The sequence below is a fragment of the Microcebus murinus genome, chromosome 23, assembly GCF_040939455.1.
Source record: "Microcebus murinus isolate Inina chromosome 23, M.murinus_Inina_mat1.0, whole genome shotgun sequence".
Taxonomy (NCBI): domain Eukaryota; kingdom Metazoa; phylum Chordata; class Mammalia; order Primates; family Cheirogaleidae; genus Microcebus; species Microcebus murinus.
The window spans coordinates 11,229,457-11,256,886 of record NC_134126.1 but is presented as its reverse complement, the minus strand read 5'-3'; the positions used below and the strand labels follow the sequence as shown (position 1 = coordinate 11,256,886).

General features: G+C 32.2%; 1 protein-coding gene across 1 annotated transcript in view; it reads right to left on the bottom strand.

Moving 5' to 3' along the window:
• TPR (translocated promoter region, nuclear basket protein) overlaps nucleotides 1-27,430 on the bottom strand; it is an 87,390-nt gene that overhangs the window by 22,466 nt on the left and 37,494 nt on the right. Inside the window, exons 8-36 of the mRNA XM_075997013.1 lie at nucleotides 26,366-26,469; nucleotides 25,850-26,014; nucleotides 25,315-25,407; nucleotides 24,822-24,902; nucleotides 24,654-24,741; nucleotides 22,835-22,975; nucleotides 22,330-22,421; nucleotides 21,874-22,071; nucleotides 19,226-19,333; nucleotides 18,069-18,295; nucleotides 16,966-17,129; nucleotides 16,373-16,506; nucleotides 16,149-16,297; nucleotides 14,977-15,139; nucleotides 14,095-14,229; nucleotides 13,414-13,554; nucleotides 12,304-12,469; nucleotides 11,105-11,271; nucleotides 9,947-10,099; nucleotides 9,392-9,508; nucleotides 7,978-8,181; nucleotides 7,689-7,873; nucleotides 7,121-7,268; nucleotides 5,379-5,516; nucleotides 5,142-5,273; nucleotides 4,082-4,212; nucleotides 2,637-2,847; nucleotides 1,220-1,363; nucleotides 697-895 (exon numbers count right to left, since the gene is read on the bottom strand). Coding sequence (XP_075853128.1) covers nucleotides 697-895; nucleotides 1,220-1,363; nucleotides 2,637-2,847; nucleotides 4,082-4,212; nucleotides 5,142-5,273; nucleotides 5,379-5,516; nucleotides 7,121-7,268; nucleotides 7,689-7,873; nucleotides 7,978-8,181; nucleotides 9,392-9,508; nucleotides 9,947-10,099; nucleotides 11,105-11,271; nucleotides 12,304-12,469; nucleotides 13,414-13,554; nucleotides 14,095-14,229; nucleotides 14,977-15,139; nucleotides 16,149-16,297; nucleotides 16,373-16,506; nucleotides 16,966-17,129; nucleotides 18,069-18,295; nucleotides 19,226-19,333; nucleotides 21,874-22,071; nucleotides 22,330-22,421; nucleotides 22,835-22,975; nucleotides 24,654-24,741; nucleotides 24,822-24,902; nucleotides 25,315-25,407; nucleotides 25,850-26,014; nucleotides 26,366-26,469 — 4,278 coding nt within the window. The remainder of the gene's footprint in view (nucleotides 1-696; nucleotides 896-1,219; nucleotides 1,364-2,636; nucleotides 2,848-4,081; nucleotides 4,213-5,141; nucleotides 5,274-5,378; nucleotides 5,517-7,120; nucleotides 7,269-7,688; nucleotides 7,874-7,977; nucleotides 8,182-9,391; nucleotides 9,509-9,946; nucleotides 10,100-11,104; nucleotides 11,272-12,303; nucleotides 12,470-13,413; nucleotides 13,555-14,094; nucleotides 14,230-14,976; nucleotides 15,140-16,148; nucleotides 16,298-16,372; nucleotides 16,507-16,965; nucleotides 17,130-18,068; nucleotides 18,296-19,225; nucleotides 19,334-21,873; nucleotides 22,072-22,329; nucleotides 22,422-22,834; nucleotides 22,976-24,653; nucleotides 24,742-24,821; nucleotides 24,903-25,314; nucleotides 25,408-25,849; nucleotides 26,015-26,365; nucleotides 26,470-27,430) is intronic.

The window sequence follows — 27,430 nt, the reverse complement described above, 5'->3', positions numbered from 1 at the left end:
AGAATTCTTTTACGGGAACTTTAATATTTTAATGTACCATTCAATTCATTACTATGAGTTGCAAAATTTTCATTTCATATAATCTACAGCATATATTTAAGAATAATTCAATAACTTTATGAAATAAGTTGCTGGGACACTGTCTTAGAGATCATTAAAAATAATTCACATGATAAAACCCAACAGTTTGATATTTTATTTAACTACTCAGCAGACTGGCAGGCAAAGGTGAATAAGGCCATGAGCCTTGCAGCACTGGGCTTCTCATAAATCTGACATGGCGCCCTCCCTAAAAAGCTAGAGGGGCCCTCTGTCCAGTGAGGCACAAAAAAAATCCCTGGGCTGGTAAGATCCAATGCTGTCTACAGATGGTACCTGGGTGGCACAGTCTGGGCCCAAATGATCTCTGTCACAACACAGAATTGTTAACACACTAAAGCAAAAGGATAGCAGTACCTATTATCTATTACCAGTTAACAATTAAGAAAAACTTCATAAATATATCGACATTATCATTGCACTTGAAAATTAAAACTGCTATATGTTTGTGTCTAACTAAATACACCTAATATTTAAAGCACACACTAAATAAATCACTTCATAATATGTGTACTTTTCTTCTTTCCAATTTAATTTTAAGCCTGCATCACATAACCAAGTTTTATTACCAAGTTCAAACATTGAACAGAGATTTACCAGCTAAGTGTGCAATTTTTGATTTTGCTGCTACAATAGCCTTTCTTGTTTTTTCTTCCTTTTCAGTTATCTGTTGTCGGAGCTGCTCCTCCTGTGTGGTTCTATCTTGAAGATCCTGACGAAGCCTTGAAAGTTCAGATTGAAGCTGCACAGTCTGTTCTTGAAGATTTCTTGCTTCCAACTCTTTTTCAGACAATGTCTTTTAAAGACAAAGCATTCACCATAGAATTCAATTAAATCAACATAAACTGTATGTCTGCCATATAAACTTAAAATGTAACCTTAATTTGCTTTTTATTAGATTAAATGAAAGTATAAATATAAAAAAGTGGTCAAATCAAGTAAATGGACACTTGAAGATAATTAGATACTGTTTACACATATGAGCCATTCAAAATAAAAAGAATAAATTTATGCATTCCCACATGATAAGGGAAAGTGACAGTGGCTGACTCATATTTCTTTAGGTATACAATAAGGAAAGAATTAGGGACTACACCTTTTACTGCTCTCACATGCATACCTTTTGCAGATTCTCTACTTGACTCTCAAGTGATTTTGACTTTGTTTCAGCTTGGTTGAGGGTTTCTTTGAGCTCTTGCATTTCCTGGACTGAGACATGCTGTTCCTGATGGTCTCCAGAAGACTGAGCAGAAGTCTCCATGACCTAGGATGACAAACAGTAATAATACAATTATGTATTTACATTCAGTAACTCAACTTCTGCAAGTTTATCTAAGGAAATAATCATAGTTATGCAAGGAAATTTTACCCGAGGGTATTCAAAATGAATTTTCTATAGAACAACTTTTAATGTCCAAAAATAGGGAATTAGTTAAGTAAATTATGGTTTTCCATACAACTGGATACTAAATAGATAATCAAAATGATGATGCATTATAGATGGATTTTTGACACAGAAACATATTTTCACAATAATGAGCTTTTCACTTAACATAAAGTGGAAAAAAGCAAGACCACAAAAGAACACATGCAAATGATATTTCTTAGAAAACATATTACATGTACAGAAAAGTATACTAATGTGCTAACAGTGATTAACACTGAGTGGTTAAGAATTTTGGATTTTTTTCTTTATATATTTTCTAATCCAACATAGGATAAATATGAAATTAAGTCAACATACAAATTCTTTATCTTTGGGAATTAAAAACAAGATTTAGGTTAAAAATATAACGAAGATTTCTGGATTCTTTTTTTTTTTTTTTTTTTTGAGACAGAGTCTCACTTTGTTGTCCAGGCTAGAGTGAGTGCCGTGGCGTCAGCCTAGCTCACAGCAACCTCAAACTCCTGGGCTTGAGTGATCCTTCTGCCTCAGCCTCCCGAGTAGCTGGGACTACAGGCATGCGCCACCATGCCCAGCTAATTTTTTATATATATATATCAGTTGGCCAATTAATTTCTTTCTATTTATAGTAGAGACGGGGTCTCGCTCTTGCTCAGGCTGGTTTTGAACTCCTGACCTTGAGCAATCCGCCCGCCTCGGCCTCCCAAGAGCTAGGATTACAGGCGTGAGCCACAGCGCCCGGCCTTGGATTCTTTTTGATAGGCATTTAACAAACAACTTCCTTGAAACTATACAAAGCCTGATTAGTCATCATTTTTTTGCTATACACAATTTTTTTTTGCTATACACAATTTTAATTAGCAATGAATTATGAGGATGTAGCTTTAAAGAGGGATAGTATTTGAAATGTGAAAACTGAACTAAAATATCTACCATTTATCAAACTTTCTTTTTGAGTTTATAATGTACTTCAGACATACTAAAAACACCACTCTTAAACCAAATAAAGATATCATATACACTTACACAAGAATTTAGAATCTAAAATCCAGTAATATTCAAGATTACAAAAAAATAAGGTTTAAGATTCATCCTAATTTTTTTTTTTTTAAAGAAAAGCTTTTCAAAATACCTTATCTTGTTGTGCCTTAAGTTCTTCATATTGAGTCTTGTATCTCCGTCCAATTTTCTTGACTTGAGTAATAGTTTTGACTTTTTCTTGGATATCAATTATTTTGGCATCTAAGTCCTTCTGAATGGTTTCCTTTTCAGTTCTTACTTTATTTAAATCTTCCTTCAGACTCTGAATTAAGTTCTGGTTGTTGGTCAAAGATGCATTTGATCTTTAAAAAATGGAGGAAAGAACAAAGACTAAGTATTGAGACTTTTTTCAAATTTTCAAATACTTCAATATAAGTTTATATTATGCTACTTCAATAAGTTTATTTAAAAATCCTAAAAAAACTCCACACACACTTCAAGATAATTACTTAACTTATAAATTTATGGTCCTTTGGAAAGACCTTATTACATAGATATATGTGCCTATTTCAGAGGTGAGAGAAACTGAGCTGCTAGTAGTCAAGTAACATGCATAATTAGATGGTATCTAGATTTTAATTCAGACTTGCTTGATAGCACACCTACATTCTTTTCACTGTTGTGACTCTTTTTCTGTAATGGACCACACAGAGTAAATATGTTAGGCTTTGCAAGCCACATAAAGTCTTCGTCACATGTTCTTTTTTTTATACAGTGCTTTAAAAATGTAAAAATCATTCTTAGCTTATAGGCTGTACAAACACAAGTCTTGGGCAAGATTTGGCCTGCAGGCTATAGTGTGCCAACCCTTGTACTGTATTATGAACTGAACTTGAAATCAGATGACCTAAATTAAGAGCATGGGTTTAACAACCAACTCTGGAACCTTAGGTAGTCAAACTTTTTGAATCTTAGCTTCCTCATCTGTAAAGCTAAAAAATAATATCTCTCCTAATCAATATACAAGACTACTGTTATGAACGGAGTATATATGACAAAAAGTTATAAGCTGTAAAGCATCCATATAAGTAGGAGACATGACATTGACAAATTATACTAAAATTTGAAAAATGTAAACCAGAAACATTAATTTTAATATTTATCTTTAAATGGGCAAAACTTCAGTATAAGTTCATTTAAGGAAATATTTAATTTAAAAACTACTCGTAGAGTTTCATGAATATAAGGTAACCAAAAAAAGAAAAGAAAAACCTACTTGTTAAAGTTATTTTGACAGTCGCTTAGCAAATTAACTAGCTTTAGAATTATACTAATTAACTTTAAAAAAAATAAAATATAGAGAAATAATTCTCTATAATGAGAATAATATTCTTATATATATTTTATATTTGAAGGCATAATATTATATCATCATTTGCTAGACTCCACAGAAAAATAGAGGAAAGCCACATAAAAGGGCTCTAATGCTTTCCATTCTTTCTGAAACTAGGAAGCACTTGGGGAGTCATATAAAGAGTTGAAATAAACTTCAAGATTTCATGCATTATATATGATTTAAGGCTTCTTTCCATATACCTTGCAATTTCAGCTTTTAGTCTTCCAATTTCTTCCGTCAACTGTTGAATACGCTTAGTATGGACTTCCTTTTCAGAAAGGAGCTTCCGATATTCTTCTGTATCTGGGTCTTTCTGTTGATTTACTAGATGCTAGAAGATCAAAAATGCATATTTGGTTTTTTAGGCTTTATGAAACAAATGTGCTATAATAAAATAGTAGAATATCTAATTATGTTTATATTAAGTATCCTGCATGTAAAGTGATCAAGCACAGAACTACAAGATACCAAGAGCAAACTAAGATTTAGTTTGTTTAGCCAGAATGGAAGAGGGGGAAAAAAATCAAATGTTTTTAACTGCTCATTATTTTTTCATATTTGTGAATATACATTTCAGATTATTTATAATGAGACCAAATAAAGGGAAACAAAGAATCTTAAAAGCTTTTAAGTACCTAATTTCATTAAAGTGATGTTTACAATAAAAAAATGTGCACAATGTATTACAATTTAAACACACATGATCATTTTCTGGGTGCAAAGTGCTGGGTGAACTTCTTTATGTTTATTTAATTTCCATCACATGAAGAGTGGTATTATTTCCTGTGAAAGGTTCTTAACCTATAATTACATAACTAGTATGTGCAAGGCAGATTTTCAACCTTATGGCTGAATACAGAGCTGGAGTTTCTAACCATACTATGCTATATGGTTTCATCTCTAAAAAGGTACCAGAAACAAATCTTCTTAAAGTGCTTCAATAAACTATATAAATTCCTATTTTCATGTATAAAAGTATCTCAGAGATAAAGACTAAAATTTTGGAATTATGGGAAATAAAGTAACTGCTTTTTAAAAATTAAATGTAACCAAAAAATTTTTTTTTTAAATTGAGTTTTAAGTTTAACATCTGTTGCATATATACACGTAACATATTAAGACTTTCACTGATAAAAACAAAAAAAATTTTCATTAGTTCTTCAAATATTTTTATCCCCTTACATTTTACCCTACTAGTTAAAATCAACATGTATTCCTAGACATGTTTTCATGTCTAGGAATAGGTATAACTGCATTTACCTGGTTACGTGCTTTCCAACGTTTGACATCCTCTTCTAGTAACTTCTTCTCTGCCTGTAACATACCACTTTTCTCACTCAGCTCAGCATTTGCTTCTTGTAAGGGTAAAATATCTAACTCCAGTTTTCTCACCTGAAAACAGTACCAATATATTTTTTAACAAGTAATGCAAAAATTCACTTATAATATTATTAAAAATAATCACATGCCTCCATTTTTGATTACTAATCTACAAACCTTTGCTTGCATCTGCTGTAGATCCTGTTCTAGTCTCTCCTTTTCTTCTCTTAGCATCTTATTAGTTTCCATAACTACATTCATTGTTTCAGTTTTCTTCATCAGTTCTTCATGCTGAGCCATTGTTTTTGCAGTTACCTAAACATTTCATATACATATAGACACCAACATTTAATAACAGTTGAAAGGCTACCTTTCCTACTAGATCTAATCCTCTCTACAGCAAAATAGAATTTAAATTTCAACTTTTAAAACTGAAATTTTTGAAAGTTTATAATTTTCTGTGATGCACTCTAATTGCAAAGAGTTTAAACAAATGCAAGGAATTATAAAGACAAAAGTAAAAAGACACTACAAATCACACCAATAGCCAGTATAACATTAGGTAAAAACATTAATCCAAACCTCTATCTTTCTGTATTATTTTTTCTTACTGCACTGAATTTAGTAATAGTTCTAAAATAATGTTATTTTAATCCTCAGTTTTTTCCCTTGTGTTCAGAAATCCCTCTTTTCTTCTGTTGTTTTGTCACTTTGTACTGAGCAATTTTACAAAATATCTATTGAACTGTGAAGAACTTTTTTTCTTCTCATTGGATATAATTATCCATCTTTTGTATGTGATATTACTTTCTTTCCCCACTACTTTGAAAGCTATGGCATATTTTGTGGTTGCCATGCTATACCGCTCATACTTGGACAGCTATTATTTTTGAAATAATGTGTATTACTTCTTGATTCTTTTCCTCTTATATCTAAGAGTTGGTTTTCCCCTCTGAACTTGTTCATGGGCTGGGTACTTTTTAGTATTTGTTTTTCTATAGCCCAAGGGAACGACAAAGGGAACAGAAAAGACTGAGACATTATGCCATCTTTGTTAGAAACCCTAATTCTGCCCTTCTTTCCTTCAAGTGTTAACTCTATTGAATGGGAGGGTCTGTTTATTTAATTTCCATGGTGATAAATTTGAATTTGGATTATTTTCTCAACAGGATGAAATTCTGAAACTTTTTAACTTCTGCTGAAAACACAATCCCATAAATCTAATTATTACTTTGCCCTGTTCAATAGTTTCTCCCTTGCTGTCATTTTGACTACTTATTAGTTAAAAGAAGGTAAATATTTTAAGGTCTTAATTTCCTTCCTTTTAGATGTGGGGGTATATTACTGTATCTCCTCAGAATGAGGTAACTCAACAATAAGTTTTTGGGTGCTGGTATTGTGTTATAAAAATCCATTTCATTACAGCATTTTCTTTTCTTTTCTTTGTTAGCTTTGACTACATTCTGTTCCTTTGTTGAGAAAGATATATTTGGTAGCAGTTTTATTCTACCATTTTATTCTAGAATGACTACCCAGATGTATATACAATGACAACTAGAATAAACTGAGACAGCTGGAATTTATTAAGTGCATACTACAAAGCAGACATGGTTCTAGTTCCTCATTACTATTATCCAGATGTTACAGGTAAGGAAACAAAGAGCAGTGAAGTTAAACAATGTACCCAAGACCACACAGATGATGGTATGAAGCTAGAATTTGAAACCAGGCATTTGATTACAGAGCCTTCACACTGAACCACTATATTATATTGCACTTACCAGTCATTTAATGAGTTTACAAATCTAGGAAGAATGTTTATTTCAAAGTAAATTTTATGCTATGTTAACTGGTAGAAATATAAATGAATTGTTTTCTTTTGACTTAACAATTGTTTTCTTAAAGTTTAGTATACATACCTGGACTTTCTCCCTTTCAGCATTGAGACTATCCTGCAGTTCTTGTAATTCTCTTTCTAAAAGTTCAACCCTCTGTCGATAACGTAGACTTTCAACTTGAGCCACCTCAAACCTAGTTTCAGCAATTTCTTTTTCTCGTCGTATAAATCTACAAGAATATATATGTTAAAATCTTATTTGAATTAAAAAAGACAACATTTTAAAACTTAGGTAATTTTTAAGATGACAAAAATTACTCACTTTATTAACTATTTTCACGTTTTCGTTAATAATAATGAGAGATGCTGTAAAAATGTCTATCTTTAAAATAACCTGAAAGACTATAGTTTTTCAAGAGAAGGCTGCTCATATTCTTATCTATCAGAATCAACTTTAAAGTCATTTATTTACTATTTCTACCTGTTAAAAGTGACCAATTTGGTGGTTGTGGGTTTGTTGGCCAATAAAAGACAGAATGAGCTTTGTATCAAAACTGTGTATAATTCCACTCTCTAATATATGCATTTATAATTTCATTTTATAGTTATTAGGACACAGAAATGAAGAATGAAAAACATATTTGATTTACCTGAGAATTTCTAAAATTTGTTCTTGAGATTTTCCTTCTTCACTGAGTGATACATTCAATGGACCTTGTACACCTTCTTTTATAGAAGTAACTACTTTGTCACTTAGTTTTTCAATCTGATCATGAAGTAATCTGTTTTGTTTCTCTAGATCTTCACAGCGTGAAACACACTTAGAAACTTCATCCTATAAGCCAAGAGGTCTATCATAATAGCAGATCTTTCCAATATACATTTTAAAAAAACCTCTTTGAATTCCCTGGAACATTCTGTTATGATGTACAATAGTACCTTTAACATTCTCTCTCTTTCCTCCCAAGATGCTTTACATTCCAACAACTGTGATTCTGCTTTCTGGGTTGTTTCTTCCAAATGCTGACGGATCGATGCCATTTTTGAAACCTGTTCCTTGGCGGCTTGTAGAGCTTCGACATCAGCAGCATGTAGCATCAATTCTCTCTCATACTTATTCTGAGCTTCCACAGCTATTTTAGCCTGTAAGAAATTATTCCCACATTGACACCAAAGATTAAAAATCCATAATGCTAATCAGTACTTTTGGAAAAGACACACAGTACATTTTTAAAAATAAAGTGGCAACAATCCAAATGTAGCAAACAGGAAAATTAAAAGTTAATGCTATACCTACTTAAAGAACTTTTAACAATGAAACTTAGAAGACTAGGTAGCAATTTGGAATAAACTTTATGAAATAAAAAGCTAAAAATAACCAAGCTATGTGAAATATACACACACACAAACTTCTTCTATTTTTTATTTTTCTTTTTATTTCTGTCATAGGTAGCCTATGAAACCACACACAGAAACTTAAAAATAAAGGGAAATGAAAATCATTTATTGCATATTGAATTATAGATCAATTATTTAATTTTAATTTCCAATGGTTTATGGTGTTTGGCAATAAGCCAAGGATAATTTTATTAAATTTACTTATGAAGTCTCTTTATCCTGTATTCCTTTTTTAAAGTAATATTGATGTATATATATTACACATACATAAAGCAATAAAGAATAGTAACCAATGAACAGCTTAATAGCTGTTTTAACATATTCTAATATAACACCTAATTTAAAAATGAGGACATTACCAAAAACCTTACATGTATACCTTTCCCATCCCACCATTTTACTAACTCTTACTCTCCTGAATTGTGTTTTATCACTTCTTAAAACAATTATAAAAAGGTTTGTCACATGCATATGCACGTATACATATACACTTAAAATAACAAGACATTTTTTATAATTCTACAAAAAGAGGTGTATAGAAATCTGTGCAAGCTCAGCAATGCATTAAAAATGTTATCAAGAGGTCCTTGTTTGTTGAGGGAACATACCTCTAACCATTTTGTCTGTAATGCAATTTTATAACAGTATCTACTGAAAGACCAAAATAGTAAAAGAATATTCACAAATGAAAGCATGTATATGTTTTAGCCTCCTAATCCTGTTTTTCCATTTTTTCCCATTTGTCAAGATTGCTCTGTTAACGAATACTGTATGATTTACTTTTAGCCTTCATGTATACTCTTCAACTTATCTTAATCCAGGTTCCAGAAGAGTGGAAATAATCTTGCATTTTTGTAAGATCTACTTGTCCTCCAAACATATAAATATACTCCAAGAACCATTCTCTAGGCTCAAAGCTGATTTCTTAATAACTGGCTATGAACACAACACTTACCTGTTCCTGACAGTCACGTCTGGCTTGCTGTTCATTACTTAGAGCTGTGCTTGCTCTCTGAAGAGCTTCTTGTACTTCATTCTGAACACTGGAAAGTGTTTTCTTCAACTCAGATAACTAAGGAGGAAGATGATTAAACCAGAGTTAACAACAAACTTACTTAGAAAATACTGTGTTGCGTTACTGCATTGACGGACAGATTTTTAAAAATCCAATTAGCCCAAAGGACTGCTGCTAAATTTAAAAGACTTATAACCTGATGTAATCTACTGTACAGTTATAGAACTCTATATCCACTCCCCCCCTAACTAATGTTTGCAAAAGTCAAATCTCAGACATAGGCTTCTTAAAAGCAGCACTAATACCTACTTCTGTAGTCTAACATTTTCACAAGGAAATGTATACAGATACACGGGGTAAAACACAAAGCTAAAATTGTTGCCTACATGTTCAATAAATTCTGTTGAAATGATCTCAATGGTAACTAATTAGCTAGATAAAAGAATTCAAATCCTTACAAGAAAAAAGATTAATATAGTTAATAACCTAATATACCTGTTGTTCCATGCTCTCTATGGCTTTTCGCTTATCATCCTGAAGTTCTTGTTTTTCCTTCTCTACTTCCATCAACTTCTTTTCCAACTGTGTCTGAAACTCAGCTGACTCTTTTAAACGAACTTCAATATTCTTACGCACTTCTTCTGTCACCTTCGCCATATTACCAAAAGTAGGATACAAAAATTACACATTTAAAATTATACAATTACTTTCTACAAATCTAAATTTGGTTAAGTACTAAAATTAATGTTTCCTTATATTAGATAAAGAATCCATGAAATGTGACGAGAAGATACAAAAACAAGCAAAATACCATGCAAATCTACAAGCATCATTTACCTCTCAACTTGACTATTGGCCATTTTTCTCTTTTGAAGGGACATTTCCATTCCCTTACTTTTCCCTCAATCCTCAGATCTTCTTGGCAAATGTGCCTACTCTACCACTGAAAGGTATGTTCCTCACACGTTTTCACTGCTTTCCACTGATGCCAACCCAAAAGCTTTTAAAACTGTGGTCCTAGATTACTGCTATACCCTCCAAATGAATCCTCCAATCTATCAAATTAATTTTCTAAGCAAAAAAAATAAAAAGATAAAAAATTCTGGTTATGAATGTTAAAAAAAACCCAAATGACTCTTAATAAACCTACAGAATATAATTTAACATTGCATTAAAAACCTTTCACATTTGGTTCTCAATGGCTTTTGTAATTGTGTCCTTCACTATTTCACTTCACAAACTCAGTACAATAGCCAAATTACAAATTGTTATCATCTGATTCCTTTGTATCTTGGCTGAGGATTCCTACTACATGGAATATCTTTCTACTACACTTGATTATCTAGAGGATACCTTCATTCAAGGCTCTGCCACAAGTATTGTCTCTTGTGTGAAGTCATGCATTTCCAGAGGACAAATAACTTTCCCTGCCTCTCATTTTCCTCAACTGTACCTTTCCTATAGCAATTACGTCTTTCCTTGCTGTGTGAATTTTGTGTTTTTCATTTATCTGGCTTATTAGACTCAAGCACTCTCAGAAGTTAATGGTGATAATGTCAATCCAATTCATACCGCAGTGCCTTATACATAGCAGGCTCATAATTTACAAAAAGGTTAATAATGTGTTCAAATTGACTTCAGAATTGTACATACCTGTTTTTCCTTGTTCAGGGATTCTTCTAAACTAGTAACCATCGCTCGATACTGTTCTACATTACTAGTACTTGTTTTGAGTCTCTCTTTCAAGTCATTCACCTGCTCTTCTGTTTGCCTTAGCTGACTCAGAAGATCATCCACATCTTCTTTGTCGGTAGGCTGACCTAAAAGATGCAATACCTCTGTTATCAAAGAGTTTGTGAAATTACAATTAAGGCTCACATATAGAAGTACTTAACTATCTGGAAACTATATTTCATATTTCAATCCATGCTGGATACCAAAATAAAACTAACATGTATTTTGTAATATTACTTCTTCAAAAAGTTCAAATATTTGATATCAGCTATCACAAAAACTGAAAAAGATATTTAGCCCAATTTTTGTTATCTAAAATGCATTAAAAAGGCAAAAATTTTAAGTTGACAAGAATGCACATGGTATCAACAAGGACTATTGGATAATTATACATATATGTGTCTCCTTTATACATGTATCAGATACCTATAAATCTGTTTACATATATATATATATATATATATATACACACACACACACACACACATACACGGAGATGCTCCTTGACTTATGATGGGGTGATGTCCTGATAAATCCATTAGAAGTTGACAATGTCTTAAGCTGAGAACACATTTAATACACCTAACCTACTGAATATCATAGCCTAACCCAGGCTGCCTTGAATGTGCTCAGAACACTTATATTAGCTTACAGTTGGGCAAACTCATCTAATATCTAGTCTATTTTATAATAAAGTGCTCAATATCTTATGCACTTTATTGACTACTGTACTAAAGTACAGTTTCTACCGAATGCATATAGCTTTTGCACCATGATAAAGTTGAAAAATCTGAAGTTGAACAATCGTAAGTCAGGGACCATCTGTAAACACTATTTTTTCCCTTCCATTAGGAAATAAAACCATGTAGAATTGAAAAAATCAGAACATACCTTGGCCAGGTGCCCTACATAACTATTTTGAATCTTCAAGACAGCAAATTAATTTAAGCCCAAAATTGAGCTTTACTATATGAAGAGTGAAGATGTTTTGTTTACTATATGAAGAGTGAAGATGTTTTTTTTCCTTTTTCAACATCCAAAAAGAATATTTACAAAATATATTATAAACCTAACAAAGTCCTTCTTTACTTAATATTGTATCAGTCTTATTTATTTACCTTTACCAGTTCTCTGTGAAGACTGAGAAGCAAGTTGGACTTCCATATTACTGAGGTGCTGTTTCAAGGTAGTAATTTCCTTTTGAGCATTTTTTAATAGTTCCTTTGTGCTAAGATGAAGATTTGCCTCAGTATCTAGTTGTCTTTTTGTATCCAAAAGTTGAACCTGTAAGAAAAAATATATAAATTCTATAAACAGTATCTTTAGGTCCTAAGTAACTAGAGGTTCAAGTTTTCTTTCTACAGAGCCTTAGAACTCTAACCAAGATAGAGTAACAGAAAATAGATTTAGTTTCCCACCTCAAACAATCAAAAGAAAGTAGACAAAACACATGAAACATCTAAGATCCTTGAGATGGTAAATAAGAGGTGAACCCTACAAATGCCTTAGTTTTCTGACTTCAAAGTTCCCAGGCTATCACACAGGGCAGGGGAAATGAGGCAGACACCAGGAGATTCCCTGAATCGGAAAGACAGGTTTGAGAATTCAGGAAGACTAAAGTAGCTCAAATTCATAAGACAGACTATCAGAGAGAAGAGAGTTTCACAGACTGAGTACCCTGGAGATCTGTAGATGGTCCCCTCAAGCACTCAGCAAAGTAGTGCTCGGTGCATGCATGTGAGAAGACTACTCCAGACAGAGGAAAGAATCATTCAAAGGGATTGGAGTGAAGAGTGCCTGGCACTCAAAGTGAGGAAGAATGCCTGTTCCCAGCAGTCAGACTGAAAAAATTGAATTTAACTGGACACTGGGATTAGTATTCAAGGTCTTGCCTCAGTAGTGGGGAATTAATCCTAGGTTGAGCACTGCTGTGGGCCCACTTAACACATCATAAAAAGACTCAAAAGAATCAAACCATTTTCAATTAATTTTACTGCATCCCAGAACAAACCTCAAGAAGATTTAAAAAAATCCAACATTCAAGAGGCTAAAACTCACAATGTATGGCACCCAGTCAAAAATAATTAGGCATATAATGAGGCAAGAAAAACTCTGTTAAGAAAAGATTTTCAATACCATGTTTCAACTTGGATGGCAGTATGTCCACACATCAGATTAATTACTAAATATAAACAAACTATAGAAATTCAGAACACTGATACACTCACATCCAGATTTCTAGTAAGTGTATGCCTTTGTTCCACCTCGTTTTCCAACTTCTTCTTTAGATGAGAGATCTCATGTTCTAATTTTTCTATCTGGCTACTAAGCCTTTGTTTGGTTTCTGTTTCAGAGCGCTCTAATATTCCCTGAGGTGAAGAAAAAATTTTTGGTTATGTTTAAGAAAAAGTAAAAAAATTAAAATTTAAAATACAAAGAGAATTAAAAGCTATAGAGAATTAGAGGATTACAACACATTACTATATGAAGAAGTTAAGATCTATTATAGAATATTTACCAAGAAAGCATTTTGACATTTTTCATATTAAAATATCTAATATATATATATATAAGAGAAACATGTTACAAGTCATTCAGATTTCCCAAAGTTTTAGAGAAAAATAAAACCAAAGAATTAATCTTGTGAATAGTTAAGTTGCATAAGACTCTATAAATACAGACCTGAGTAGCAAACCTGCCAATTTGCATTGTTTCAATCAGTTCTTTCAATGTTCTATTTAAAATATTGAAATGCCTTAATGAACCCCAAAATTCAATGATTATCATAAAGGATGAAAAAGTGACAGATAAATTTTCTAATAAAGAAGACTTGAGAGGATACAAAGATAATTTATATTTCAACTTAACTTCTATAAACTTTTTTCTATAAGTGCTTTTTATTTGGTTACCTGAATTGTTTGCAGATTAGTTAGCAGCAAGTTTTGCCCCCTTTGTTCAGCTAACAAAGACTCTCTTTGCTGAGAAAGACGGACTTCTGACAATTTAAGCATTTCCTTTTCCTTTTTCAAATTTTCTGCTCTTACCTTAAGACAAATACAAGTGAAAGAAAACATGTTGGAAAATATTGTGTCAAATGTAGTAATTCAATTATAAAATTAAAATGATTCACTACTACATATTTTTAATGCTCTTTAGAAACTATACCTCCCATTATATGAGGAAATATAACATTAAGTTTCATATATTAAAATATGAAGCAAAAATTACTGGGAATAGATCAAAGAAAAAAATCTTACAATTACTACAAGTACTTATTATTTCTTTGCTCTAACAAACCAGACTTTAGAAATAGCAAGAAAAATCTAAAATGCCAGAGTAAAAGAAAAAAACTATATCACTACACTATAGTCATACCTGCACACTAATAAATTATGCATATTTTTAAAATCCATATTTGTTTCTAAGTACCTGTTAGAAAGTGATGACTGATATATTTAAACTTTTTCTTTTCCCTCATAAAGAGTATACTCTGAGCCTCGGGGGACCTGGGAGAATGCTCTGAAAATTAATATTTCATTTCAAAGTATTTACACATGATGATTCGTATGAATTATCAGTCATAAAATTTACTCCATCAGTTTGAAAAAATGCTGCTGCCCACTTCTCACAATGGAGTGTGAGCAAGATAAAAATGAACTATGTAATAAGGACTTGTAATCCACAAACCTCTTAAATATATAAATCACATCAATGAGTTAAATCAAAGTAAAAACTAAAGAAATGTTAAATGCAATTTATAATGCAAATCAGATGAGAGAGATTGGTCTCACTTCTGCGACAGCTAGCTTTTCATTTGCTCCTCTCAAATCTTGAGTCATTGTATTGATGATCTGTTCCTGCTTTTGAGTCGTTGCAGTGAGTTTTTGATTTCTTTCATGTAACGATGTTATTTCTCGACGATATCCTTCAACATTATCTTGTAGCATTTCATACCTTAAATAGGAAAAAAAATTCTATAAGCAACTGAAATACTATATCCTAGTTTAGATCCCTGAAGAATTTCACAACAGCTTAATTTTACATGATTAATAATATGAAAAAGTGGCTCATACAATAATGGAAAACCTTCAATCTTTTTTCCAAATTCCAACTTGATGGTTAAATTCAAGTTCTAAGTAAGTACAGTATTTTATGCTGAATAACTTTTTCATTTTACGCATTCAGGAAAATTTAATCACATTTAAAATAACACCAATATAATGCTGATACACCAGACACCCACCACAATGCGGTATAGCAACTTAAGATATTTATGCATGGGTAGTGATGGATTTTTTTCCAATCCTTTTTTCCACTATAATCCTTCATCTTATTTTCTTGTGTGCTTGAAAGGTTAGAAAATGGCTGCCTAAAGGTGTCAACTTAGAACAAAAGAGGATATTGTATTACTAGATGTACAGTAGTAACTACCTGCTATATGCTCATAAAAACATATATTTATCACATACTATATATAAAAACAAATTTTGTCCTAACATGCTAAATTAACAAGCATTCAATGAATCTAATAACCACGAAATTTACCATGAAATGCAATTTACTATTTCTTTGGAAGTGATCAAGAAAGTGAATTTTCCTAAGATTACCTAAGACTCGCTTCTCTTCTACCTAGAATAGAAATAGCAGAATAAATGTGTTCCCATTTCTCTATACTTTGGAACATTTACAAAAGAATTAAGTCCTACAGAAACAACAAATCCTTTGATCTCAAGAAGGGAAACTAGCAACATTCCTCACATGAATTTCAACTTATAAATAATATAATCTCTTAGCACTGTCCAGGAAAATCATTAATCAATACTAAAATGAACTACCATAGGTTCTCGTTCTGGAACATGGTCCACAAAAAAGAAACACTATTGCAAATTAACTCTTGCATTTGATTGATCTATTGAAGTATAACACTTAGACTTTATTAAATTTTGAGCAAAAGAAAATTTACCGTTTAGAAGCAAAATCCAGCTGGGTAGAAATTTTGGTATTTTGTGACCGCAAATCTGTAACTTGCTCCTGAAGTTTCTCAAGCTGCTCGTTTTGCATTTTTTCGTTATCTACTTTTTCTTTTTTATAGTTCTCGAAAATTTCCTGCAACTAAATATTGGAAATTATTAAAAGATAACATTGTTCTCTAAAAAACCAACACAAAGATAAAGGTGTGATCTTTACCTGTTTAAGGGCAGCCTTAGCTTCTATGGCCTCTGTTGATTCAATAACAGGTACTGGAGTAGGTGTGGAAGCAGTCTGTGATGTACTTGACCGTTTTGGAGTTGACACTAGAGAAACATCATCTAAGCTTGAAGCTTCAGAAAAGTAAAAAGACTTATAAAATGCTTTGTTGGCTTTTATTAATCAGTTTTAATCTAATATTTCTTTGCAAATACATCATGACAAAATCAATAAGCTACATTTATTTAAATGAAATCATAAGATTACAGGAGTTTTAAAATAAGAAATCTACTAAATAATGTATTATTTTTGCTGGTTAGAGATAATTTAATATTTACAGATTAAATGTTAACACATAACCAAAATATGTTATTCATTCTAAGATGCACATTTTATAATAATAGTAAGCATTTCTTCCTTCTTAGTAATATATAAAATAATCGTGTGTTTCAGAGTTGAAGACATGTTATAATCAATCTTTTATTGTAGTCAAATTTGAAGCTACTATCATCAGAATAGCTACTGCTTATGCAAAATTTATTCTCTAATATTCATTTCCAAAATATTCTTTAAGATAACATACAAAAGACTACCTTGTAAGGGAATGACTACTCCTGTTGTTTGTGACAATAAAATGCGGTACATATCACGCTGACGAACTATGGAATCAACAAGCTGCATCTGATGCTGTCGTGACTCACGGAGTTGCTCCAGTTCAGTGAGGGAGCTCTCAAGTTTGAGCTGAAGCTCAGTGATTCTATAAGGAAAAGAAATCAGTCTATGTCACCAGGCTGCGTTGAAGAGTTAGGCAACTATAATTTCTAACATAAATTCCCTAAGCATCTTCATCTACCACCAAGCACACTATTTTTGTCTCTCCTGTCCTCTTTTTCCTACTGATTTTTTTTTTTTTTTGAGACAGTATCTTGCTCTGTTGCCCAAGGTAGAGTGCAGTGATGTCATCATAGCTCACTGCAACCTCAAACTCCTGGGCCAAAGAGATCCTCCTGCCTCAGCCTCCTGGGTAGCTGGGACTATAGGCGTGCACCACCACACCTGGCTTTTTCTATTTTTGGTAGAGACAGGATCTCACTCTTGTTTGGGCTGGTCTCAACTCCTGAGCTCAAGCCATCTTCCCATCTCAGCTCCCCAGAGTACCAGGATTACAGGCATGAGTCACCCCACTTTTTAAATCCCTACCATAGAGGACTCATGTACTCATACTCACCAATGCAATCTGAAAAATTTGCTGCAAAAATTAATTCAACTCAGTCCAAACTTTAGTCATCTTCTTGCTTTCATAGCCATTCTTTTCCTTCTAGCATACACGTTTTTTGAAAAAACTCTTTGAGTAATTCCTGCACGTGTTCTCCATAAAGCCTAGTGTGTTCCCCCAAAATCTAGCCTAGGTCCTCCACCTCTATGCTCCTATAGATAGGCTTTTATCTGTTATAGCACTAATCACAATGAACAAAAATTATCTACTTAATTATTTCGTTACCTATTATTATCTGTTTTGTCTGCCTCACTCAAAACTGAGGTCCCTAAGAGTAGAATTTATTTTTTTTTGGTATTGTTACTCAATGCTCCCCCCTCTAATCACTATATCCATAGTATCTAGCAGTTAGGGGCACATAAAAGATCAAAAGATCTCAATAAATGTTTGCTGACCCAACTAAGGTAGTCAATTGCTTACTTGGATGAAGTTGTTTCTTGTTCTTCTCTTTCTCTGGTTTCCCCAAGTTCCCTAAGAGCCACTAAAAGACGCTGATTTTGTTGTTGAAGCTCTTCAATATTTCTGTAAGATACTAGATGCTGTGATATTACTTCAGATGAACTACTTATATCAGCAGAGCTTACTTCTTCATCACGAATTACATGGTTACCCCTTGCTTCTTCAAGTTCCATCAAAAGCACTCTAATCTAAAAATGAAGTTTTAATATGTTATAATATACTGTTAATTTTAATTCTGGAAATGTTTAGAAGAAAACAAATTTACAAATGAAAACATTATTTATGAAAATTCGATTTATACTAACTTATCTTAAAGAACAAATAATCAAGTGTTAGCACTTTATAGATTGAAACCTAAATAATCAAAGAAAATTTTAACAGAGTAAAATTATTTTTAAGTATGTAATGAAGGCTTTTATTTATTAAAAAGTAGCAAATTAAAATTCTTGAAATGTGGCCCCATTTTTGTAAAACAATGATCAAATAGCACCCACATAGAGATATTTTGTGTATGTGATTATGTATGTCTTGTATGTATGGTAGAGAGAGAAATAAATAGATTTTTAAACAAAAAAGCATGTATATATTATAGGTAGGGTAGAGAGAGAATAGAATTGATTTTTAAACAAAAAGCACACACACAAAAATTAAGGTAAAATTTATGAATGAGACAGATCTACATTTATTGAGTTGCTAATTAAGAAAAAACCAATTAGCAGAGTAATGCATATGATTGTATTTCAGTAAAATCAAACAATTCTTACATTTGTTCATATACACTCATATATGTTTATACATATAAAGATATGAAAGAACACAAAACAGTTTGTTAACAATGGTTACATTCTTCGGGGACGGGGGTGAAAGTTGGAGAAAACGTTATTCCCTTTGAATTGTCTGTCCACTTATTACATCTAGTACCTATAATTTAAAGATTTATAAAACACTTGAAAAAAAGAGAGGAGCTATGATAAAACAATGCCTAGGCTACAACCCTAGTAGAGCAGTACTTCTAATTGATTACAATTACCTATGTGGTAGTTCTATCTTTGATACCTTCAGATTCGAACATTATTAGGCAGCCAGTTTAAAAAACAGAAGAAGAAAGAAATTCTAACCTGTTGTGAAAGATCTTTTATTTGTATTTCCATTCTTTGATTATCTCTCTCCAGTACAGATGAATGTTTGTTGGCTTTATCAGTGTCCTCCTGTAATCGCTGAATCTCCTTTAAGATGTAAATTCAAGTGAATTATACAATTGAAACAGGTATACAAATAATAAAAATATACAGTGTACAAATACCATAGTAATCAATTTATAAACTAAAAAATTCTACTTAATAGTTTCTAAAAAAGGGAGAAATTCTGTATAAATGTGACATTATTTCTTAATATCTCAAATACTATTCATTACTATGCTTGTCACTATATGAAAATGATGGGGAATTTGCCATCCTCCCACCAAATTTACTGTCAACTACAATCTGACAGCCACATCATATTCTTAGTTTGTTACCAAATGGTATCACAGAAATGCTCTCAAAAGGTTTGTTACGAAGACAAAAACATCAGACTACATTGCAGTGATGATCATTATTAGACTTGGCATCTGGAGATAAATGTCAAAAGTAAAATATATTGGGTAAAATATATTGGGTAAAATGAAAAAAGTACTTGATATATTTTAAAAAAATGCATCAGTAAGTAATTCTAAAGCAGCAGCAGCCGATGCACAAAGCTGTTTTTTTAAAAAAGATACATGATATGAAGTTTTGCAGTTTTCCATCAAAATTATCATTAGGGGGTTAGGGACAGTTTTTAGGAGATTGCTACAGTCACAGAAACCTTACAGCATTGAAATCTTATGTTTTATCTCAAATTCATGCAAATTTTGATTCCTAATGTGTTATTTTCACATAGTAATATTTTAAATACTATTTAAATTAAAGATAATTTATATTTATTCTGGTGTTTCAAGTATTTCTGAATACACTGATCTAAAGGTACATAAAAAAATTTCAAAAGGAACAGATAAATGAAAAATGAAGTAGGTAAATGTTCATGAAAGATCACAGTGATAAAATCTACTGTGTTCAAAATACGATTAGTTAAGATGACAAAGGAGGAAGCAATTTGGTCATAAAACTATTAGAACCTTGCAAATGAGCATTATTGAATCTATCCTGGAAGATACATGATATGTTATGGACAGAAAAATTTAGCTATGAAAAGGAAAAAAATTATCTTCAAATTCTTTAGCAGCTATGAAGTATTTAAAAATGTTTGTACTACTATTATTATACATTCATGAAGAAGGAACAAACAGGATTTTTCCATAGTAAACAGCTGTTAATCTACTAAGCCCCTCCACCCCTCAATTCCCCCTCTTCAGACAAAAAGAAGCTCCAGGCAAATTCCTCACTTTCAACAGACAGAAGCTCAAGAAGATCTAATTGGACTGAAGGGATCTCTTTGCAATCTACACTGTTGGGGAAGGAATGTGGGTGTCAAAAAAAGTTAATTATTTCTAGTCAGGGAAAGACTGGTAGACTTCATCTGATTAAAAACAAAAACATCAGGCCGGGCGCTGTGGCTCACGCCTGTAATCCTAGCTCTTGGGAGGCCGAGGCGGGCGGATTGCTCAAGGTCAGGAGTTCAAAACCAGCCTGAGCAAGAGCGAGACCCCGTCTCTACTATAAATTGAAAGAAATTAATTGGCCAACTGATATATATATAAAAAATTAGCCGGGCATGGTGGCGCATGCCTGTAGTCCCAGCTACTCGGGAGGCTGAGGCAGAAGGATCACTCGAGCCCAGGAGTTTGAGGTTGCTGTGAGCTAGGCTGACGCCATGGCACTCACTCTAGCCTGGACAACAAAAGCGAGACTCTGTCTCAAAAAAACAAAAAAAAACCAAAAACATCATTGGCTATAATATAGTATCTGCATTTAAGCTGACTTCTAAACTTTAATAGCAGCAGGGATTTAATTCAGAATTAGGGCTACAATTTATTTATATTCTTCTCCACCAAAAAAAAAAAAAAGAGAAAAAGAAATTTATCAGCTTAGAATGGTAGATATAAATTCATTTAGCTGAATTTCCTCAATAAAACTGATTCAATAATCTTGAAGATTTCCCTCAGTAATATTAATAGTTGTAACCTAAAAGCAAAATAGATATAAACATTCTTTTTTTATCATTATCAATTAAAAAGTAGTCTTCAGACATAAAGGATACTTATGAATTTCCTTGACACTTTTAATATGCAAAGGAACAGTAACAAAATAATGTATAAAAGTTATGCCAAATTGTGAAATGGTATAAAAAAGGAGTTCTTACCTATGGTCAAACAATATTTTCTTTTTCTTTCAATATTATCATTTCTAGGCAGGATGTCACAACTGTCTGACAAACAGTGATTATGCTAAATTTAGAGGAGTTCTATTATAAAGAGAGATTATTTTAATTTAAAGAGTGGTCTGAGGAGATTTGGCTATTTATTCTCTACTAGAGAATCCTAAGGAAAATATACCAAATGCCTTTAAAAAACATAAAAGCCTCTCATAATTTTAGCTAAATAAAGGTAGAACATTTTGTAATCAGAGGTGTTTAATAATGTGATGAGAAGTTTCAAAATGTATAACTGCCGTATTACTAAAAATCCTATTTAGATTTTTCTGATTCAAACACCTTAAGAAAACACTACCTAGTAAATGATTTCTCATTTGTATGCTTCCCACAACTGTAATTTAGGAATGGAACTAACCTTCATAGCTTGTTCAAGCTTAACAGATAAACTTGCCACCGCTTTCTGTGCACGTTCATACTCCTCACGCTGGCGTTTCAAAATCGGTGCTTTGGCTTCAACTTCTTTCACTATTTCATCTAGATACTTATTAATTCTTTTGTTCTCTAGTTTCTCCAAAAGCAACTGATCCTGAGTTTCCACATAAGCATTATACAGCTGAAAGCAGAAGAAGGGCCATGTCAAATCTAACCATAATAACGGAAGCATGTGGTCTAGTTTTATAATAAACATTCTTTAGCACTTACACAAAATGGAAATGTTAACTTATATATTAATGTAGAACTAGGAACTAAAGAAAGTCTTTCCTAGGATGATCCATGAATTATAAGATGATGTTAAGAATTTTGGGGGAGAATTTCAGAAAGATCTGAACACCTTTGTTGAAGATTTTACAAGATTTAATACTGCTCTTACCTCAGTTAATTTCATGCCAGGTTTCACTATCTTAGCTACAGCTGCTGCAGTAGGAGACATGGCCGCAAGCTCTTCTTCAGATAATATGGCTCCTGTGCCAACACATACAAATCTAGTATATTTCGATAACATTTCAACTAAAAGGCACTAATAATTTTTCAAGATAACTAAAATAAATATAAGTGGCATGTACTGTACATTACATATTCCTATGAAGATTTAAAAAATATGACATACAAATCACGTAACATAACCCAATTCTAAAAATTATGAAATAACCTGGGCATTTATAAATCACACAATTATGTGTGATCAAAAGGCACTTATATCTGATGACTCAATAAAGGTACAGAGTATTAACTTTAAAAATAAATTTCAATAATATAACTTGATGGAATTTCCTACATCACACAAAAACAAGGAAATTCTATGAGTGAAATTAAATGACTTTTAAGTAGGGAAGTTCTAGTGTTTCAAGCCATTAATAAGCATCTATTAGCCATACCTTTACGTTTTGTAGCAGAAAGCAGGTCATTTGCATTCTCTAATTCCTTCTCCAATTTCCCTATTTTATCAAGCATTTCTTTTTCCATTTGATCTTTAGATTCCTCCACTTCTAAAAGATGATCTTGTATTGCTTTGTTGGCTAAAAACATTTTAAAAGACAGAATAACCAAACATATCATTAAAATCTTCCAGAACAGTCATTTCTCTCTTCTGCAGACAACATTAACCCTTTGCACTCGGATGTCGAATGTGACTCGACACGGTTAGCATTGGTAGCAGTTCGTATGTCGAGCCACACTCGACACGTAGTTTCACTGCGGGGGGAAGGAGGATTTTTGTCTATTTTTCCAGCAACTTTTCTTGTTTTCATTAGCATGAAAGGACAAGTAAAATGTAAATGCAGAGATGGTACACTAACTTCCAGGGGTAGATTATTATCCACTAACTTAGAGCAACGTTTAGATGGAAAGCTCCATATAATCACACCTTAGCATAACAAAAAACACAAAGATTGTGCTGTTTGTTCTAACAGAAAAATCAAAGGAGGAAGAAGAGAGACGATTTGTATTTGTGAAACATGTGAATGTAAACCAGGTCTTCATATGGGTGAATGTTTCAAAAAATATCACACTATGAAAAATTATAGAGATTAAAATTAATCTTTGAATGTATCAATAATTTGAAATATAAAAAAATCCAAATAAATAAGTTTGTATGAAAAGAAACTCCAGTTTTTTATTCTACTGCCATGCTTTGTAAAATCTGGGGTATTTAAAAAATTAAATCCCAAGTAGAATAAAGGAATTGAGAAAAAAACAAGTGAGTGCAAAGGGTTAAATTCTACAGAGGCTGCACTTGACAGTTATCTACTAAAAGTTCTTGCTCTACTTATACATCTTGAAATGTTCTAGCCTAGTGAGTCTATTTCTCCTGTTGGTATCTCTTATCTATAGGGAAAATAAGAAACTCAAATGATAAAATCTCAAGTGGTTCTAGGTATAACCTTTGTTTCAAATTTTGATCTTTTGTCTGAAATTATTGGAAAAGACTAAATATTACATTTAAAAAGGCAAGAATTTAAGGAAATATTAATAAAAGATTTTATAATATACTATTGGTAACTTAAAAAGGGAGTCTTATTTATAGAGCAAAGGAGTACCCAAACGTACTATCAGAGTAAATGTTTCAAAAAAGGAAGAACATTTTCTTATTAGAAATCAGGAAATTATACAAAGTTATTAGATCAAAAACAGAAAAACTGCTATCTATATTTTCAAATATGCTATTTGCTTAAAATATAACTCTGAATTTCATAATTCAAAGATCTTTTTTCTGTGCCAAATCTTGTCCCTGATAAAGTTAAGTCTAACTTCAAAATCCAACAATATATACAAAGGTAAAGAAAAAAGTACTGGCCGGGCGCGGTGGCTCACGCCTGTAATCCTAGCTCTTGGGAGGCCGAGGCGGGCGGATTGCTCAAGGTCAGGAGTTCAAAACCAGCCTGAGCAAGAGCGAGACCCCGTCTCTACTATAAATAGAAAGAAATTAATTGGCCAACTGATATATATATATAAAAAAAATTAGCCGGGCATGGTGGCGCATGCCTGTAGTCCCAGCTACTCGGGAGGCTGAGGCAGAAGGATCACTCGAGCCCAGGAGTTTGAGGTTGCTGTGAGCTAGGCTGACGCCATGGCACTCACTCTAGCCTGGGCAACAAAGCGAGACTCTGTCTCAAAAAAAAAAAAAAAAAAAAAAAAAAGAAAAAAGTACTTTCCATCTAAAACCAAAAATAATTTTCCCATAATTAAAACACTCACCTTCTCCAGCTTCTTTCAAAAGTTTATGTAGTTCATCCACTGCCCGGGTTAGTTCATTGCTCTTTGCCTCTGAGTCATCAGCAGCACTCTAAAAGTTAATCTTAAAAAAGTTACCTAATAGTCAATAGAGTAACATTAAAATACCAACCTGTATGGTGGGTTATTTACCTTGTATAGGTTAGAGAGTTTTATGTGAGCATTTAATTCATTGTGGAATTTCTCTTCCATACTGGCCTGTTGTTCCTTGGCCTGAAAAAAATAACCCAATCATAGCAGTCTAGCTTGAACTAAATTTAGAATGCTTTTTAATTGCTGAGATTAAAAAAATCTATTTTTATAAACTAAGAGATAAAAACTACAATATTAAAACTAAAATCAGTTTTCATGACAAAAATGAATTACTTTAGGGATAAAATATTATCGATATTTTTAACTTAAAAATAGAATAAATGATATTAAAATTACCCATGCTCATTTTTTAGACAGTATATTAGATATAGCATTTAATTGCTATTACTGTTTTAGCCAGGATATACAATACAGAATTCCTGTTTGCTGGTGCCAAAGACAGATTAAAAGATAACATCATTTTGTAAAATAACAGCTTCTTACATGCTTTAATATTTTTATAAAAGAAACATTTTGAATTGGTTGTCTATACCTCTTTTAATTTGGTCAACAGATCCTCCACATGCTTTTGAAGATGTTCATTTGATGTTTTTAAGCCATTCATCTGTTCTTCTAGTCTAGTCACCTAGAAACAGAAAGCATGGTAGGGATGAAGGGTAGGATGTCATACTAACTGAAATTACTTTGATATGAGGTTTATGCTGTCAAGGAAAAGCAAAATAATCCCCCCACCTGAAAAAGCAATTTAAAAATATGCATATTTAAGAAAATGGATAATAACAGTTCATAGAATGACATGTTTGAATTTAGCTCACAAAAATCTTAGGAAAGATACATCATAAGACAGTAGAGAGTATCAAGATTCAACACAGAGTATCTTAAATTGTTTATTTAAATGAAAATGGTTGATTTCCTAGGCCAAATGTTAATAAGTTATGTACTCCACATATGACCTCTAATCTTACAATGCAACTAATTAGATACACCATTGAATATATATTTAATAAGCTGATACTCAAATACAGGTTACACCCAGCAAAAAGAAAGACACAATTTGACTAATTTACCTCCTCTTTTTTGTTTTCAAGATTACATTTAAGCTCCAGAATCTCATTTCCTTTTTCTCTTCCAAGAGCTAGAAGTTCATCAGTTTTGGTTTTCAACTCTGTATTCAGCCATGTATTCTGACTATGCAGCAATTCCTTTTCTTGCTCTAAGCGCTTTTCTCGAAACTAAAGAAATCCAAGAAAACGACACTGACAATTAAAGACGGTTGTTGAAAAGACTTTTTTGTAGCTAAGGGACAAAAGCAGAATTTTATTTCAAAACAGAAATAAATATTAATATTTGCAGGGTTTCTTAGCTAATGAAAAAATCAAATAAGAACTACGACAACACTTAAATTCCAAATAAGCAAAATAGTTCAATAAAAAGTCCTGATGCTTAATTCCCTGACATTAAAAACAAAACAAAACACAGCTTTTAATTATTTTATGCACAACTTGCCTATATTTAAAATTTAACTTAGGTGAGTTTTAAGCAAAAAATTTTACTTTATAAATTAGGAATTACTTGTTACTTGCCTTAACAGAAACATCAGAAGCTTGAAGTTCATCCAATTTTAACTGAAGTTCACCCTTTGTTGCATTGCTTTCTTTAAGTTTTTCATTTAGGCGTTTAACATCCTCTAGAGGTCAAAATAGAATTTGAAAATAATCACTAACACTCACAGGAATCAAATATCAAAAATATTCTCTCTGAGAATATAAACCTTTAATACAATACAGTTGACCCTTGAACAGCATAGGTTTGAACCGTGTGGGTCCACATATACTTGTATTTTTTTCAATAAACATATTAGAAAATTTTTTGAGATTTGTGACAATTTGAAAAAACTTACAAACCAACCATGTAGCCTAGAAATACAGAAAAAATTAAGAAAAAGGTAAGTCATGAATGCATCAAATATATGTAGGCACTAGTTTATTTTTATCATTTACTACCAAAAAATATATTACAAATCTATTATAAAAAGATTTATCAAAACTTATACACACACTTACAGACAGTACATGGCACCATTCAGTAGAGAGAAATGTAAACAAATGTAAAAATGCAGCGTTAAATCATAACTGCATAAAATTAACTGTAGTATGCACTGTACTACTTTAATAATTTTGTAGGGATCTCTTGTTGCAGTGAACTCAAGTGTTGAAAATATCTGATTAAAATGCCCTGTGATGCTAATCATCTCCAGTAAATTGCAAATGGCAGTAAAAAGTAATCTCTCACGCTTCTCATGTATTTTATCGTGTTTACTGCAATACTGTAAACCCTGATTAACACCATTGAATCCATATGAAGTGCCACTAATGATGCAGGAAGTGCTCCCAAGAAGCAAAGTCATGACATCACAATAAAAAGCTGAATTGCTTGATATGTACCTTAGATCGTAAGGTCTGCAGCTGTGACTACTTGCCCTTTCAAGATAAATGAAAGAGTAAAAGAATATTTTTGAAGCCATTGCTGCAGCTACATCAGCAGGCATAAAAATCTTGCCTTTTGTGGAATGCCTTATCTTGTACTGAAAATGCATCTTTTATGTGGATGCATAATTGTTGTAAGAAAGGCATGACTATATGATCTGA